At 43.6% G+C, this 19,008-nt stretch overlaps 2 protein-coding genes across 2 annotated transcripts; both read left to right on the plus strand.

Moving 5' to 3' along the window:
• Positions 1-82: 82 nt before the first annotated feature.
• Positions 83-7,395, plus strand: LOC117535717 (translation initiation factor IF-2-like). The gene is made up of 2 exons (XM_034200240.1): positions 83-1,605; positions 7,346-7,395. Exons 1-2 carry the CDS (start codon positions 544-546, stop codon positions 7,352-7,354), a joined length of 1,071 nt encoding a protein of 356 aa, XP_034056131.1. The 5' UTR covers positions 83-543; the 3' UTR covers positions 7,355-7,395.
• On the plus strand, positions 6,309-7,137 carry LOC117535718 (the record flags this gene model as incomplete). The annotated part of the gene is given in 1 exon segment (XM_034200241.1): positions 6,309-7,137. A coding segment is annotated over 1 exon segment (711 nt). The 3' UTR covers positions 7,033-7,137.
• Positions 7,396-19,008: the final 11,613 nt, after the last annotated feature.

Consider the following 19,008-nt stretch of genomic DNA (forward strand, 5'->3'; position numbering starts at 1 on the left):
GCCCGTGGTCGCAACGAGCGGCGGGAAGTGAAGGCCCGAGGCTAGCAAGGACCGTCGAAGCTAGCGGAGCGTAGCTAACGAAGCTACCGGAGCTCGCGAAGCACCGAGGAGCGCCGGTCCGCGAGTCGAGCTGACAACCGGACGACAAGGAAACCCCGTGGTCGCAACGGTCGGCGGAAAGGGAAGGCCCGAGGCTAGCAAAGCTAGCGGAGCGAACGTGGTCGGATCACGTGAGTAACACGGACAATATTTCGGCGCTATCTAGCCAAATAAGCTAGCATTAGCATAGCGAAAACGAAGCAGTAGCTATCCAGCAGACTGAAGATTTCCAGAAAATAACTAGCTAGCAGATTGAAGGGTGCTAGCATACGAACCCAAGCTAGCTATCAAAGTCAAAGACACCAAGCTATTGGTTAGCAAACGAATCTAGCTAAGCCAAAGCCACCAAGCTGTTGGCTAGAAAACGGAGCTAACCAGCTAGCGATCCAGCTAGCTAGCCAGAATAAGACAGATTGAGCTAAACTCAACCTTAAATTCAGAGAGATGATTAAGGGGGAGGAAACAGTGAAGCATCTGAAAGACCTGCGGACGAGGGCGAAGGTGGCTCTAAGTCGTAAGGTGAACTCAGTAACAAAGACGTTGAACACTATGTTAGAGGAGGAGTTGATGAAAGAATATAGGGAAGTCCACAAGGCCGCCACCAAAGTCACAGAGGCCAACAGTGAATACTTGATGCAAATAATTCTGAACGCTGATAGTGACGAGGACCAAGTACCAGAAGAGCTGAGTGCAGACGTGGAAAAGACGAATGGAGAGACCAGCCAAAGGCTTGAAGAGGTCAGTGAAGTGATTAAAGCAAACCTTTGGACTAGGCATGGAGAAAAGACAGTGATGTTTGCCATCGGGGAAGCTGAAAAGGTCTATGAGGACGCAGAAGCGACACAAATTGACCTGGTGAGCTATGAGAATGACGAAAAGCAGCTTAAGCATTTAGAAATACTCATTAAGGAATTAAAGGAAGTGCACAGCACCTGGAGGGGATGGGCTCCTGTGACTGCTAGAAAAGATGTGGAAGAGATAGTGCGCCAGCTGGAGACAAGGAAAAACGCACTCAAGCGTCAAAAGGAAGCTGAGTTTAACAAAGCACGCGGCGCAGCAGAGTTGGTACGCACCGCAGCAGAGGATGAGCGCACCAAGTTAGCCGAGACCCAACGTGCGAAGCTCGCCGAGATTCAAATTGCTGCAGAGGAAGCACGCATTGCAGCAGAGGATGAGCGCGCCCAGTTCGCCCTGGTTCAGCTAAGGCAAGACCAGGCCCAACGCTCTAAATTGGCCGAGGCTCAGATTGCAGCAGAAGAAGCACGGTTTGACCTCATGAAAGCGCAGCATAAAGCAGTGGAAGAGGCAGGCACGGAACCCAGAGACAACCCGATGGGAGCGATATCAAAGATACGACTCAAGCCGGTAAGCCTTCCCAAGTTCAGTGGCAGTATGAGGGAGTTTCACAGCTGGAAAAAGGACTGGGAATCTTTGCAGAAGCAGGGAGAACCATCCGGGTCGCCTGAAGTCAAGAAGTTCCAGTTTCTGGACAGCATGGAAGAAAAGGTAAAAAATAGGGGTGCACCGAATGGGAAATTCTTGGCCGAAACCGATACCGAAAATAGGAAACAGTTGGCCGAAAACCGAATGCCGAAAGGCCGAAAATGATTAATAGAAATATATATATATAATGTATACATTTTTTACCAATGTTGTTCAGCTACCTGATTATGGAAATAGACATGATTATGGCAAAACTTAACTTAAATAATAATCACTATTATGGGTCCATAAAACATTTATTCAGCACTTTTGAATGCATACAGTACATTTATATATGTCATGTATTATTGCTAAAAAACATTATATCGCAGTCTTAGTGTCGCCAACTCGTTTCTAATATGCAAAGACAACAAATGCGTCTATGATGTATTTTCGATCAGACGAGATCTCTCTCCCCCGTCTGTGTGCGAGGGGGCGGGGCAGTTTACACACACGCAGCTGCTACATGCAGCGGAGCACACTGCGGAGATGGCGGAGAGAACGCGCTCCGAGGTGTGGTTAAACTTTACCTGTCTCGATGTGGAGAATACTTGTTACCATAAGTGCAATAAGAGTTTAGCATGTAAGCACGAGCAATTTGTCTAAACATTTAGCAAAAGTGCACCACATGCAGACGGAGGAATGTACCGGGTTCGACCGTCTTTCTAGCAGCTCTGTAGCCCCATCCACGAGTAACGTTTCCACGTCAGGTGTTATGTATGCTAGCAGCAACACACGGAGTTAACTACATTATACAAACATGGGTTAATGATTAGAGGTAACTGAGTTATTTAGTTTGTTAAAATTTCAGCTATTCTGTTTACAGTCTGTCATCAGATTATTTAATACGATTTGTTAAAGGCTCAGGGCAATCTCGATGACAAAGGTCAATGTTCCCCCCCCCCTGTGAGCCAGCCGCGAGCATGGTCGCCGCGTCTTTATTACGTCATCACAACAACACGTTAGGTTACCAACGTAAGCCTGTTCTGACATTCGGCCGAAAGGGCCTTTTTAACCATTTTCGGCCGATAATTTTCGGTGGCCGAATATTCGGTGCATCCCTAGTAAAAAATGATGTCAAGTTGGCCAGCTACAGTACAGTCGAAGACATGTTCAGAGTATTGGAGAACCGTTATGGAAACAGGACCACGATTGCACTGCAGATCGTCGCAGAACTGGAGAAGATACCAGCTGTGAAAGGAGATTAGCCGAGGAAGGTGATAAACCTCATCCAAGCTGTGGAAAAGGCTTTGGCAGACCTCACAGACCTCGAGAACCCTGGAGCCATCAACCACCCGCTGATGATTAGGTCTATAGAAAGCAAGCTGCCCGACCAGGTGAAGCGAGAGTGGGTCATCTTCAGGGCTCAGCCCGAAAACGGTGTCACCCCAGTCAACCATTTCAATACGCTTCTGAAGTTCCTGAAGGAGCAAGAAGAAATTCTAGAGATCTTGGAACAACTGAAAATAACGGAGACATCTGAGAAAATGGAACAACCGCAAAACAGGTTCGAGAGGAAGTATGCCTACACAAAAGCAACCAGAAGGGACACTCCAGAAGGTGAGTGCGTCGTGTGTGGAGAGGATAAACATAATAACAAGTTATTCTTCTGCAAGAAGTTCAAGGGGTTTGGCTTGGCTGAGAGAAAGACTGCTGCGAAGAAGGTAGGAGCATGCCGCGTTTGTCTTGGATGTCACGATTGGGTAGAAGAGTGCACAGACAGGTTCCTCTGCAACAGGGAAGACTGCCAAGAGGGGACCTCCTCGGACCACCACTACCTCCTCTGTCCAAAATGGGAACAGCTACCAAAGGAGAAGCTTGGAAAAGGCAGCGAGAGGGTAAGGGAGTTAACAGAAGAACAAAAGCTAGCTTTGTTCAAATGTTCCCCAGAGGTGGCAGCAGAGATCAAGAAAGCTTTCAGTAACAGCAACAAGACGTCAGTGACAAGGAGCGCTAGGAAGGATGAAGGTGGACTTCTGGAGAAGAATAGACTGACCGAGCACACTGTCATCATGATGCTGTTGGAAGTCACTGCCAACGCGGGGCAGAAGATCGGAGCTCTGATTGACCTCGCATCAGACACCAACTACATCACTCACGTAGCGGCTGACAGGCTCGGTCTGAGCAGAGAAGAAGTCACTCTGGTCGTAAATGGAGTTGGAGGGATGACCGTGACAGTCAAGACGAAGAGGTACCTCCTGCGAGTAAGAGTCAAGACCCCCAAAGGTACTGTGAGGGCTCACAAGCTGGTTTGTTATGGCCTAGAGGAGATTGCTAAAGTGCATCGGAGCGTCAGACCTGAACAGCTAAAGAGGTTCTTTCCAGAGGTTGCAGCGGACGAACTGAAGAGACCAGACCATGTTGAACTTCTCATCAGTCACAGAGAGGGGAGACTCGCTCCACAAAGACTAAGGATAGTTGGAGACCTCGTCTTATGGGAGGGCCCACTAGGTAGAACCGTGTGCGGAGCACATCCCAGTCTGAGTTTGAGAATATAAAAGTCACTATGCACCAGTCCGAGACGCACTTCGCTCGCTCGATGAGGACAGCTGCTGTGGAGTACAGAGAAGTAGTCGAGAGTCCTGAGATCCTGAGGGAAGAAGAGACCAAGAGTCTGACTCAGGAAGTAAAGGCGGAGACCAGGGATACAACTGCAACAAGGAGAGAAGTTCTCGAGTGGTGGAAGTGGGACAGCATTGGTGCAGCCTGTGAACTCAGTTGTGGTGGGTGTCGCTGCGGGACATGCCAGCCAGGAGGAAAGGAAATGACCCTGGCAGAAGAAAGGGAGCTGGACGTGATTAAAGAGGGGCTGTCCTTCATGGCCAAAGATGAACACTGCCTGACTCCGCACTGGGACACATCTTACCCATGGACCGAGGACCCAGCCTCACTTCCAAACAACAGAAGAGGAGTGGAGGCCACCTTCCTGAAAACAGAGAAGCAGCCCAGTTTCGCGCACATGGTGGAAGATCGCAGGGTCCTGGAGGAGGACAGTTATGTGGACGATATCTTAACGTCCCACAATGACCCAAAGAGACTGGAGGAAATCACAGAGGGGGTAGAAGAGATCCTGAGCGCCGGAGGCTCCTCCCTCAAACCATGGGTCAGGTCAGGCCAAAGTGGGAGGCAGAGGACTGCGGAGCAGGTCCAAGCTGGAGCAGTAGCAGAGCCAGGGTCAGGTTAGTGGAGTCAAAGTAGGGGTGGGCGATATGACGATATATATCGTCGTGACGATATTAGGTCTCCACGATATGCTTTTTCAGAGATATCGTATCTATCGTGATAAAAAAAATAAAAAAACTTGAAAATAAATAAATAAAAATAACTTCAAAAAAAATAAACTGATGTGAAAGACATGCTCTAAAGCTGTCTAGTCAGGATTCAGACAGTATTGCACTTCATTTATTGTCTTGGTTGATTCTGTTGGCTTATATTTTATTTTATTTGCGTGCATATGAAACGCTAACCATTCCCATTGAGATCATTAAAACTGTAATTTGAACGGCGATCAAGCCTGAAGCCACAGAAACGGACACGATCCCCTGTCCGGCTAGGGTTAGGGTTAGCCAACACACTCTCACTCCATAATCGTCCAGGAGCGACGTTTGGTCAGTGTCCGTGGCGTGCAGTTGTGACGCTCCTAGGCTCCTTCAGCTTCATAAAGGGACGCAAATAGCTTTCAACTGATTGCAATGTATTCCCATCTGCGGCGGGATTTGACGCTCATGGAAGCACGGCATTCGTTTGTGTCGGCTGCCCTTAAAGGCAATGTGAGCGTCCATTCTCATTGGATAACGGAGAATTGTACACCCGGAAGTAAGTATTCCCCTTACTGTCGATTGATTTTACAGTGATATCTGCACTACTCATCGACTAAAAAACACCAGATTATCCTTGTTAATTACACAACATTGATTGGTTTAAATTGTGTGCAATGCTTTTGGATTTTCCCCCTTCGATTCGGAGAAACAAATATTTTTTCGGAGTAAAGGATGGCAGAAGACACTACCCAGAATCCCCATTTATCATTTGGACAACACCATGTGCTCTGTTTGACAAACCCTGTGATAGTCCTCAAGCTCTGTGATTGGAGAGTGTGCTCCGAGGGTTACGCCGAACCTCAAACAGCACTTGAAATGGGATGGAACCACGGCAGACTGTCCAAAACTGGATTTGAATGGCTGGGGGAGCGGGAGGGGAAGAGGCTCTCCGTGCACGGCGCAGGGGGCTATGACAGCGGACGGAGAGCCTCTTCCCCTCCCGCTCCCCCAGTCTCACCTACTGATTTTAATTTCACCATATATCAAGCCCGATCGATTTCACAATGTCAGCGCACCTCTGCTTTCGTGTTGGTAGTTCAGTCCGAGTTGTTTGACACGCTAGTGCTAGTGCTACCTCAGAAAGTTAATTGTTATACTGAGAAACTGTGCCTTGAAGCCATATCAAAATGTGGAATTGTTCATTCAGGGATTCATTTCAGAAATAAAACCAGCTTGAAATGCTATTTTGGTCTGTTACTTCTTTTTATTTTAGTTTCTGTTACCTTGTAGGTGCTTGTACTGTTAAGTAACTTGAAAAATAACCATAATAACCGACATGAAAAAATATTGTGATATATATAGTCTATCGTGATACTGCTTGAAAAATATCGTGATAATATATTTTTCAATATCGCCCACCCCTAAGTCAAAGGCAAAGCTAACACCTCTCGACCAAAAGGGAGACGTAGTCAAAGCTGAGATGTGCGGTGCGGTCTTTGCAGCTCGATTAAAAACTTACATCGTAACAAGAGGAGCAACTCCTGAAGACCAGGGAGAGGGCTCAGAGTGGCAGAGGGGACCTGAGTTCCTGGTGAGGCCGCTAGAAGAATGGCCCATGAAGTCGGCCGTGGAGGTGGCAACCGGTGCCAGAGAGAGTGTGGGCAAGCTTCAAAGAAAGGCATTCTCGGTAATACTCACCAGAGCCCAGTCAAACAAAACCCCTATCCATGACGACACCAGTGGAAAGGACGCAGAGGCTGAGGAGTCCCTAGTTAAGGTTGGCGGATCCCCAGAAACCTCCGAAAGGGAAGAAGCTTCAGTCTTGACAGAGAGAAGACCGGAAGGGAAGTTTCGGAGCATTGCTGTTCTGAACCTGGTGAAACCAGAGAGGTTCAGCAGTCTGGCTAGGCTATGTGGAGTGGTCGCATGGGTCCGGCGAGCTGCAGAGAAATGGCTGACTAAAAGAGGCCGAGCGGCGGGTCAAGCAAAGTGGGAGGCAAGAGTCCTGGACAACAGAAAAGTCAAACCTGTGCCTCTGCGGGGGAACCTGGCTTCGGGGTCGTTGAAGATTCCGAAGTGGAGAACTAAGAAGAAGAAACCTCCTCAGACACCACCACCAGAGCAAGGTTATTTAGGTTGGTGGCCTCCTTGGGTCATCCGACCAGGAGGCCAAGTGGGAGGTGTGCTGTAAATTCATGGTTTGTACTGGGTGTATGAGGGTTCAATTAATGGGGTTCAGTTTATGTGAGTGTGACTTTAAATCTGGATGGAGATTCGCGGGGTTTATTGATGTGTATAAATAAATTCCGTTCTCTTAATGTCATTTCGTCCAACGTTGTTGAATTAGAGAAGAGGGGCTTCTAAACGAGATTGTATGCGGGGGTGGAGGTAGTTAAATATTAGATACATATAACTTTGGTGCGTGTAAGAGTGAGTGTTTTTAGCAGAGCCATATTGTGTCCTTGTGATTATGTTGATTATTACCTGTCTGTATAATGTTGCAGCTCAGCTGATTTTGGATTGATGGCAAAGGGAGAGGGACTTAAGTGAGAGTGAAAACACAAGGTAAGTTTAATACTACTGTTTTATATAAGTAAGCATACTAAACATGTATTCTATATAAGTAATCTTGTTAGTAACCTACTGTATGGCAGGTGGAGGGGCAGTGATGTTACAGGTGGAGGAGCAAAACTGCAAACTCACAAGACAGAGAAATCAAAGTTTGTTCTCCAATTTTTTTATTTCATATTTTCTAAAGATGTGGAAATGGCAACAAAAAAAAACTTGAGACCTGTAACCAAGACAACTGTAACAACATGAGTAGAGAGCCACCAAGGTTTTTCAAGTCCCTCTCTTACTCCATTTTGCCAACCCAAACTTCAAGGTACATGACGGGAAACCTTGCTTGTTTTTGTTGTTTGCGCTCCTCTGGCTGGGTGCTGGCAGGTGGAGGGCAGTGATCCCTTCCCTTCTTCCCTCAATCTTTGAGACTAATGTAAGTAGAAGACATAGCACTGTACATTTTCGAACATTTAAAATATTATACCACTTAAAAATAAGAAATATTACTTTTGTTACTAAGAGTTCATACTTATTATACCTGTGTCACCTTTCACACTATAGCTGTGATCATGAGCTATGGGCTTTGTAAATACAGGTCCCGGGGTGAATCGTGGTGCAGGCCCAGGGGCCCTTTTCTTTTTGACCACAGGGCGATGCACGAAGATGGTGGGTATAGCCTCTGCTCTCAGCCTAGTTTTGCCCTTTTTTGTCTTGACAAACTGGTCTGCATCAAAATGTGCCTGCGGAGCGGGCCCGGCGCCACAAGGGGGCAAAAGGGGGCATTGCCCCCTCAGTTGTATTCTTTGCCCCCTCACTTTGAGCATCATTCATCCATCGAAAAGTAAAATAAATGTCACAATTATTAAATAACTTTAAATGATTATTTCCCCCAACACACGTTACTATGTTTAGATCAGATATGTGGGCAGGCAGCATGGGCGGCGCCAGGATTTTTTTGCTGCAGTAGCTTAGCAGTTGCTATATGACAGCACGGCGTTGCTAGTTAATTTTCAAAATAAATAAACAAACAATACCAGTGGGCCAAGCACGAGCCTGTTCATATTGTAGCGTTCACCGCTATTCAAAATCACAGATCACGAGCCTTCAATGTCGAAAACGTTCTCTTTATTTTCTGGTAGGCCTATTGACGGCCACAGCCACGCCGTACAGAACCAATCAATAACGCTCATTATGACTTTTCCCCACACTCGAACACAACTCCTACCGTCTCGTACTCCCTCCACACACACCGGAAAACGCACACACACACCTGGAAGGGGCGGTCTCTCACTAACTCCCACAAACAACATTGCCTAAATAACTTTACAAATGTACTAAACTGTGCACATCTGATAACTGACATAATTATTAACTTGGACACGCTACAATAATATCATTAATATTTACATTAAAACATTCCTTTGACACTTATAACATTACTTTGCAAGGTAAGCACAACCAACATAAGTTGATAAAAGCAGAATTTGAACACTGTTTCTGTGCTCCTACAATATTTTTGTATAATAGGCGTGTGGTGCAGTGGGTTGAGTGTTGGCAGGGCCGGACTGGGACAATATGTCAGGCCGGGAATTATATACCCAGCCAGGCCGCTACCAGTTTTCTTTTGTGCCATTTTCCTGGATTTATTTGTCAATATTTACAGCGTTGCTGCCCGTAGTGATAGCCCTAAACTTTAAATCTACTACCCCAGAATAAACATATGGACATGGGTTACTATTTTTTTTTAAATGTGCAAATCTATTTAGGAACCTATCCATGTGAACATATTTGGACCTCAAATCCTCTAGGGGGGTCCGGGGCATGCCCCGAAGCAAGTAAAATGCATCAATCTGGTGCACTTTGAGGGGGAACTAAAGAGACTACACCCATATGAAACCGAACTGTATACATTTAAATAATCATAAAATCATAAAAACATGGCCATAACCAATAACATACCATATCCAATATGAAAAAACATTGAAACTTGTTTATTTATTTGTTTTTGGTTCATTTATAGTTGTGAGTGTGTCTATGCTCCTGAACCAGCCTCACCCGTCTCCCCCCTCTCCCCCTGCTCCTATTTAAGGCAACAGCAAAGACTAGTTTTAGCTCTCAACAAGTTTTTAAAGTTTACCTTACCTTTTTTCACCTAGTTAAAACATTTTTTTTATTATTCATGCATATTTTACTCATCACTCCCCCTTCAAATGGAAATATGTGTTTACATAAATGGTGACCAAACCGTTTGAGACCCACTGGGATAACTTAGACTAAGTTAACTATCTAAACACTCAGAGAGTCCTTTTCCTCACCAGGGGCCTCATTTATAACGCCGTGCGTAGGATTCACGTGGGAAGTTTGCTTACGTAGTAGAAATCCAAAAAATAGGTACAGAAATTTCCCGACATTTTCCGATTCACCAAACATTGCGCACCGGCGAGGAAAGTGCGTACAGCACTTCCTACGCCGGTTTCCCTTTATAAATCACAACCGACTCGAAATGCGGTGCAGCTTTTGCGGGCTTCACGTAACGCCCATATTTGCCTATAAATAGTCAAAGAAACGCCCATTCATTCATTCTGACTGACTTTATGAAGAAGATCGCAGGAAATGACGACAGAACAGCTAAAAAAGACATCTCACACCGTGTCAGATTTTGGTTATTTTGGGGAGGTCGAGATAAATAATATTGTTTGGTGGATGCAGTTTGAACCAGAGTAGCAGCATGGAGGTCGGATCGTCACCAAAATAAATAAATAAATGGCCCGAAAAAGGTTAATGACAAAATAAATACACATAGCCTTCCTCAGGAAGTGTGTTTGTACCGGGGACAGGAGACACCCCCTTGATGAGAAACTGTAAGAAATGATCGGGGAATCCCTCCGGAGTGGAGTCATGACGACTGGATCTGAATTATGTTTTTATATTTGGTGGTTTGTGTTCCAGCTGTCGATCAGCTGTGCGCAGCGTCTCCACTGCAGACCACTGAACTTACCTTGACACATATGGTGTTCTTAGCTTCCATACCTCCAGTGTTTTACGAGTGACTTATCAAGTCTTGGCAAACGGCATATAAAACACGATTAAACATGATAGTAAAACCATGCTCGTATCTACAACCTATATAAATGCAAAACGGCGTCAGTTTAGACGTAATGCTGTCCTTCTGCTTACCGCATCATTTGAGAAAACATTTCATAACATTAACACAACGTATTCGAGGTGGTTTTCAATAACATATCCGTATTTATTTATTTCTCCAAGTTATGTTTTTGTGTGCACTGAGGAGTCGCAAACAGGCGTTTGTTTAATCATTTTAAGATTGGCTTTAATCAATGTTTGAAAATGAATTATTCATATATGATAAATGAGAGGTAACATTTTATTTATGGTATTATTTCCACACATTTCTCTCCATTCTTCCTTCTGCCAACGGTGTCGCAGTTTCTCGTCTCTCCCGTTTTTGTGCTTAGTGCGTACTCATGGGTTAGAGTTTGCGTGGAGGACCGCACATTTTCCCGTCAAGTTAGTATTTTATAAATCGCAAACATTGCGTAGAAACTGGCGTACGCCATCTTTTGAGCGTATATCCCTTTATAAATGAGGCCCCTGAGCTGTAGTTATCAGTCTCTCAGTCTGACAGGAGAGGACTCTCCTAGACCTTGTTGACAGCTCATTATATCCGTTAGCGCCGCTAGCTAGCACCAGATACTAACAACAACAATACACGTAACCGGTGCGCGCGCTTTCTCTCTCGCTCGCTCGCGCCCGCCACACATACACACCCTCCCGAGCTTGAATGACACACAGAGACCAATCGAGGGCTTTAGTGTATATGATCTGTATGAAAGTGTTCATGTCGGCAGGCCACATCATGTACAGCCAGTCACCCTCTGTGAGGCAGAGTCAGACCCACATTTGCGAAGCGTTGCGTTCACAATACATACATAAAAAAAAAAAAATCGCCAGGCCAGCAGGCCACTTAACAGGCCAGGCCATCGGGAAACCTCCCGGTCCTCCCGATGGCCAGTCCGGGCCTGAGTGTTGGTGTTCAGATCAAGGGGTCACAGGTTCAAACCCCACTGCAGTCAGCATGTCGTTGTGTCCCTCGGCAAAACACTTCACCCCAAATGGCTCCTGTGGGGATTTCCCACAGTATTGAGTATGTAAGTCGCTTTGGATAAAAGCGTTTAACAAGTGACATGTAATGTATACACCATTACACCCTAAGCATACAACACAATTGCGATCGTTCACTGTTTCAACTGGCATGCTGTGGCATTTAACCACACCACAAACAGACAGACACACACACACACACACGGATGTCCGGCTCCATTGGAGATCGCGGTCGTTTACGCTGACTTTAGTGATGTGTCGGTCGCGAACGAGCCGGCTCAAAGAGCCGGCTCTTTTAAGTGAACGACGGGAGCCAGCTCTCGCCCGCGAACGAGCCATTTTTGCGGAGGGATCTAGATCGGCATGAAGGCACATTATGCAATGTGCACGACATTATCACGCTTATTACATGGCCACATTCTCAACAAAGTAACGACATGACTCCCAATATTAATGGAAATGCTTTTATGGATTTAGAAAATGATTTTATTGATTTAAAAAATAGTTTTAAGTATTGATTTAAATTGACATGCATCCGCTAAGAAAAGTAGTCCGTTGTTACTGTTACTTTGAACTAACGTAGTAACGGCAGGAATCTGCTTCAATAGTGTTTTTGAGGAGCTTTTTGATTACAGATTTGAAAACATTGTTGCTTGCTTTAAAAGTAGAACAATTCATTATGTCAAACCTTGGAAAGTATCTAGATATCCCTGCCCTAATGCCAAAGTAACTGGCAACTGAATATGTGTCGCCAATTGATGTCTATGTCTGGACCGCTGCGTAAAAAGGAGGGTTTCTGACCCATTACTTCTCTTCTTGCTTCTATAAGAATCAAACACGGAGGACAGAGATCTCTTTTTCTCCCCCTCTTCTGACAGCCCAGCAGCTGATCTCAGAGCACGCTCCCCTCTCCTGCAGGGGGGCGTGGTCAGCTGCAGCTCACAGAATCAGCCCCTTGCAAAAACAGTGCTGGAAAGAGCAAATAGAGCGAAATGAGGCATGGCTAAAATGCAGGATCTTTTTGGTATTTTGAAAAAAAAACTATATTTATATACTTTATATAGGTCGATACAGTAGCCCCTTTTTTTAAATAGTTTTTATAGGTGTTGCTATCTGTTTTGTGTAGCGTGGTTCTACAAGCAAGTCAATGCATTCATTGGGTGGTATCAGAGAGTTGCACGGGTCTATAAATGCAATGAAAACAATTGGACACAGCAAATCATTTATATTAAACATGTAATTTTTACTTTTGAATACTTCAGTACAAAGGATGTATTGAATAATTTAAGTGATATATGTGTACACATATAAATCATTAGTCAAAACAGGGCTACATTTGATTGAATTAAAAGGTATAATAAGTGGTAAACTGAAGAGCCGTTTGGGAGCCGAAAGAGCCGGCTCTTCTTGGTGAGCCGAGCCAAATGATCCGGCTCACCAAGAAGAGCCGGAATTCCCATCACTAGCTGACTTGTGAGAAATCTTTCCATTTTCGATCTGTGTTCACATACTGAGAATTATAACAACATTAGCCAAGTAACAGTTCACGCTTTAACTTACCACGACCCCTGATAGATCTCGCGAGAATGTGTATAAATATATATAGATGCATTTTCATAACAAAACAATGGGGTTGCTAAGCCGTTGCTAGGCCAATTGTTGGAGTTGCTATAGCAATTACATTTCCATTCAACTCTAGTTGGTCTGGTGGTGTCTTGCCTTTGAATTCACTGAACACGGGAAATTACAATCCTGCCGTCAGTCCTGCCGTCCTCTCTAGTGTCATGATGAGGTTCAGGTATAGCACGGTTAATGTATTATATGATTGACTCAATAATATAATACATGACTTTGAGAGTAGGCAATCTAGGCATATTAACACAATTAATTAAACACACTTATCACGGCGACGGTGTACTGAGATTATTATTATTTTTTCATTTTTTTGCTAGCGGGGCCTTAGTGGCTGCGGGGCCCTAAGCGGCCGCTTATGGCGCTTAATGGGTCGGGCCGGCTCTGACCGTATCGGTACAATGAGCGACATCTAGTGATGGATTTTGGAACATTGATCTGATTTTTCTCATGGCAGTTAGAGACAAACCAGGGGACTGTCCATTTGGTGTAGTATTTGATCTAATATTACATTTGGTTTATATATTAGTCACTTTGTTATGAAATGCCAGGTTTTAGGCCTTGATTTGAACATTCAATCCTGGAAATAAAAAATCCCCAGATTATTTGTTTTTTAATCCTGATATAGAGTAGATAGTAAATCTGATAGGAAGACGAGTTAAGGGATAGAGGAGAAACGGTTATGGTATAATTACAGAGCCTGTCAATTTATACATTGAGGAAATCAATGTTAGTCTGTTAACCAAAGTGCTGCCATCTGATAATGTACTATCTATCTTTGAAGATCAGAGGAAAAGAACAGAATGAGAGGGGTCAATCCAGAATACAAATAAAGAAGCAAAGACATTGTAGAGCAGTGAGAAGGAAAAACGCTTGGTGTGTCAATTCATTACATTGTCAGGATTTTTCGTTGTTGTGAAAACAAATCGCCCCCTCTTATTTTTTATCAGCCCCCTCAGTCATTTCGTCCTGGAGCCGGGCCTGCTGCGGAGTGACTTGAGGTTACTTCACACACAGAACAACTCAGTTTTGTCTGCCCACATACATATTCCATAGTGGTTGAATACACAGTATTAGGAAACACTTTATACTTACTGGACATGTTATACTCATTACATACTGTATATAAAATATGACCAAGAATGTGAGACAACTTTATAGAAATTCATATCACATCTGTTACTGATGCCATTTGTCATACTTTGTTAAACTAATAATAATAAAGTTCCATAACTTCAGTTGGGAACAAAGACCACACCTTACCACCAAGGCAATTTCCCATCCAATAGGTGTGCTATATAGGTGTGTATAACCCTTTCTCCTCTCTGTTACTCCCTCTTTCAGCACAAGAACCACAGAGGGATTCAATGGAGCCTGAATACCTGCACTGAGACCATCACCCTGCACCCTGAGTCTCAACTCTCAGTGTTTTTCAAGCCTTTCCCTGTTTTTTTGTATTAAACAAAACATTAAGCTTTCCCAATGGTGTGGTTTTCGTTTTGTGAAAAAGTGCAAATGCAGTGTTTGTATATAATTACCTCACATATTTTTTTGCTGTTGGTCGTGAAATTGCTCCTGCTGACTTGAGCCAGCCATTTTTTCCTCTGCTCTGTGTCAGTGGGGAAGCCGTACATTCGTACTCCTTTCTCGGAGCGATTTGAGCATCCCCAGGCAGCACAGCAAACCATGGTGGCGACTAGGAGGCAGCACAGCAAACCAGGACAACATGGAGGAAAAGGCACAGACAAACTGCATGATATGCTATTCAATGTTTATTGAATTCCATGTATTTGCAATGGATGTTCCTAAAACAACACATTTAACATCATCATCATCATGCTGCTGTTGCTGCTGCTGCTGCTGCTGCTGCTGCTGCTGCTGCTGCTGCTGCTGCTGCTGCTGCTGCTGCTGCTGCTGCTGCTGCTGCTGCTGCTGCTGCTGCTGCTGCTGCTGCTGCTGCTGCTGCTGCTGCTGCTGCTGCTGCTGCTGCTGCTGCTGCTGCTGCTGCTGCTGCTGCTGCTGCTGCTGCTGCTGCTGCTGCTGCTAGTCCTTTGATAGTCACCTGTCGGTAGGGATGGGTATCGTTTGAAATTTATCGATTCCGATTTCGATTCCGGTTCTGCTTATCGATTCCGGTTCTTATCGATTCCCCGTTTCGATTCAAAAATTGTAAAATAAAGAGGTCAAACGTTTAGATAACAAAAATATATTTATTCTTAAAAGCTTTAACTGAAATTGTTACTAAAAAATATACATGCAATACAAATGTATTGCACAATAGCTGTGCTTTATTTTAACTGAGCTATGCCTGTGGCAAGCTATTAACAGGCATTACACTTTGCCTTTTATTTTTATTTTTTAGTGTAGTGGAGCCTCACTTCAGAGTGTTTACCGCGACCTATCTTTGGTGTTATGAAGTGACTGAGCTCGTGAAATGTCTACGGGAGGGCGGGGGAGGCATCGCTGCGGGGCAACTGTGGACCTCTGTCGCCTGTCAGCGCAATTTATATGATGCCGTTTAAAAAAATGAAGGGCGGTTGCCGGCCGTCAGCGTACCGAGCCGGCCGTCAACGGCCCGCTGACGACCGGCCGTTCTGTGATTCTCCAGGTCCGCCCTGTATTCCACCGGGTCACCGCAACACCGCGGAGCAGACGGACCCGCTGGAATACAGGGTCTACCGCGTTTAGGAACCGTTAAGCAGAACCGAAATTGTGTATTTTGTATGGGTACCCGGTACCCGGCATTTTCTTATCGGTTCTCATCTGGAACCGAGTTTCGGTTCCCAACCCTACCTGTCGGTCTCCTGTCCTTTCTGAAAGCCATAAAGATGACATTAGTCATTTAGATAACTTGTGTCCTCAATTACCATGGGATTACTGAAACTACTATGAATTTAAGAAAATGGTAGACATTAATCTAATCTGAATTTTAAAGCATTACTTTAGATCCCCTCCCTCTAAATATATCAATAAACATTAGAAAGTGATGCTCCTGACTACCATACAAGTTTAAGAAGATAATATTGGTTTTAAAGAATTCAAAGCTATAAACAGCAACAGGCTCTTTAACCAAGGCACTGTTAGCCTAACATGTAAACTAGTTGTTCACACTAATCCTAATATTATTACTTAATATTAGCAAATTCTATTTTATTTTTTAAAACATATTGATGTAAATACAAACACATATCGATTTGTTGTATAAATATTGCAAATCAAAACCTTTATTCACTAATAATTACCAAAAATCGTAGTTCTATCTCCTGTTATCAATGCATTCACATTGCCCGCCATGAACTTCCGGGGAACGATCCTCGTCTACATGAACCACGTGACGATAACCGTTTTTGGACTTCCGTTGTCGTAACTCTTCTATCTATATGGCGCTGGGGCGGGCCATTCTGCACATGCGTTAAATGCGTTAAATATTTTAACGCAATTAATTCAAAAAATTCGTTAACACCGTTAACGCGATAATTTTGACAGCATTAATCTATATACATAATATATACATAACTATTATGTCACTATATCTTTGTTGTTTATCTGAAGGACTGAGAAACAAAGAGGTGCAGATGGAAGGCTAAGGATGTCCAATGAGGCACAGGAAGCAGCAGTTACAAACTTGGTGTTGGCAAACAATGCCATCACACTTAGAGAGATCCAAAGCATTCTAACTATGTGCTGAGATGCATGTTGCACAATGTTATTTTTGAATAAAATGTGATTTTTTTCAACAACTCATTTGTATTTCTTCATTTACTGTATTTCTGTAAACTCAAGCAATCTTTCTCTGCAGAAACCTCTATGTACAGAGCACAGCCCATAACAGATTAAAGTGCTTTAGATTACGCTCAGCAGTGTGTAGTTGGGTGGTCAATCAATCTAGTGTCATGAATGAAATGTGTTATATTTGGTGCTAAAGTTTGCATTGGGTAAGTGTTTATGTAGTTTTGAGTGCAGTTCTTCACTTAGCAGGAGAAATTAGGTGTTTTGCACTTTGGGTGTGTGGTTTTGTGAATTGTGTTTAGTGTTCTGAGAAACTGAGCAATTTGAAAAAAAATGGTGTTAGCAATCGAGAAAAACTGTAATTCAACTATTTGTGTGAGCAAGCAGGTGTATAATGACAACCAGTTGTGATATAAAGAGTTGGTATAAAATATCATTAAAGATTTTTAAATGCAGCTACTGTCAGTGAATGAAATATGAGTCTGTATGACAGGAAATCTACACATACAGGTACTTTACATATGTCTGTGTAAATCCACTCCAACAGTGGTCTGCAACGGACCCACAAGACTGCTGAAGCAAGCTACACCAACAGTAGTGGAAGCCTAAATGAATGCTAATGCCAACTTCAAAATGACAAATAAGGAATCCCGTACAGAAGAAACAACACACAAGTAAATTAAGTGTTTTAGTTCAATATGCAACTCCCCCCTGCTTCAAATCAAATCAAGTTTTATTTATATAGCACATTTTTAAACGATTTTTGGTCGAGCCAAAGTGCTGTAGCTGTTCATATAATAAAAAAGACCCTACAGTAAAGACACTTTACAGCAAATACAACAGCACAGTTTGTGCATATCAGTATGAGAAAACGACACCCTCTGTCCTTAGACCCTCTCACATCGTACAAGGAAACACTTCCGGAGAAAACCCACAGTTTAAAGGGAAAAATGGGAGAAACCTCAGGGAGAGCAACAGAGGAGGGATCCCTCTCCCAGGACGGACAGACGTGCAATAGATGCCGTGTGTAAATCGAAGAGATAATACATTGTACAGCGTAGGTAGACCAAATGTTTGGAAATGCATGTAAGAAGAAGAAGGTGAAGGTGCTTCCTGTCGTTGTACGCAGAATATATCATGGAGGAATCAAACTACTTTGTAAAAATAAAAGGTGAATTTAACAATGTACATGGGATGCAAACAAATCAAATCCCTCAGTTGAGTTTATTTCAAAAAGTACCAACTTGAGCACTGGTCTAAAAAAATGTGCCTTTTGTTTGACTTGCCAGTTTGTAACTTGTTTTTGAACAGTATACTTTACTTGCACCCTTTTAGACAATGTGTACAGCTTAAAGACTGGTCTAAACAAGGGGCCTATCTTTTTACATACCAGGGCAGAATGAAAGAGGTTCAACTACAGCAAAGAAAACAATTGTAAAATAAAAATAATCATGCATTTCCTTGATATTGTGCAAAACTGTTTGAAATTGAAAATGGCAAATGCAAAATGTGCAGCCCAACAGTGGTTTATAAGATCTCAGAGAATAGATACTGATTCAGTTTACGTGCATTTTCACCACAGAAGGGATCAACCTCCCTTAGCAGCACCTTTAAGCAGTGTAAAGAACACACCCCAGCATGGTATTACTTCCGCCTTTGCAAGAAGCTATACAGGTGGCTCTTTTGTTCTGTATTTTAAATCTCAGATGTGTGTTATGTCTGTATTCTAAGGTCAAAGTCATTCAAATCATCAATGGTATCATCGTTAAACATTTTCCATGTAACATCTGAATGTACAAATGTAACTAAACAGAAATCAAATGAAAAGACGGAAATAAGTGAAGCACTATACCTTCACTGAATTACAGTATACAATTAGATTAATGTGATTAATTACATGAATATGAAGTAAGAGAAAGCTCCTAAAATACTCTTCATAGCTACAGCCAGAACAGAGCACTTGCATGACACACACCCACACCACACACAATTAAAAACTGGTTCGTAGTGGAAGGTTTTTTGGGCGTTGGTACAAAGAAAGAAGTGGATTGGTGGGAGTGCCAGATTTTGTGTGTACTCCCTTATAAAAGTAGGCTTTCCCCTCAGTCTAACATCACTCTCA

Source organism: Gymnodraco acuticeps, unplaced genomic scaffold, assembly GCF_902827175.1.
Source record: "Gymnodraco acuticeps unplaced genomic scaffold, fGymAcu1.1, whole genome shotgun sequence".
Lineage (NCBI taxonomy): Eukaryota > Metazoa > Chordata > Actinopteri > Perciformes > Bathydraconidae > Gymnodraco > Gymnodraco acuticeps.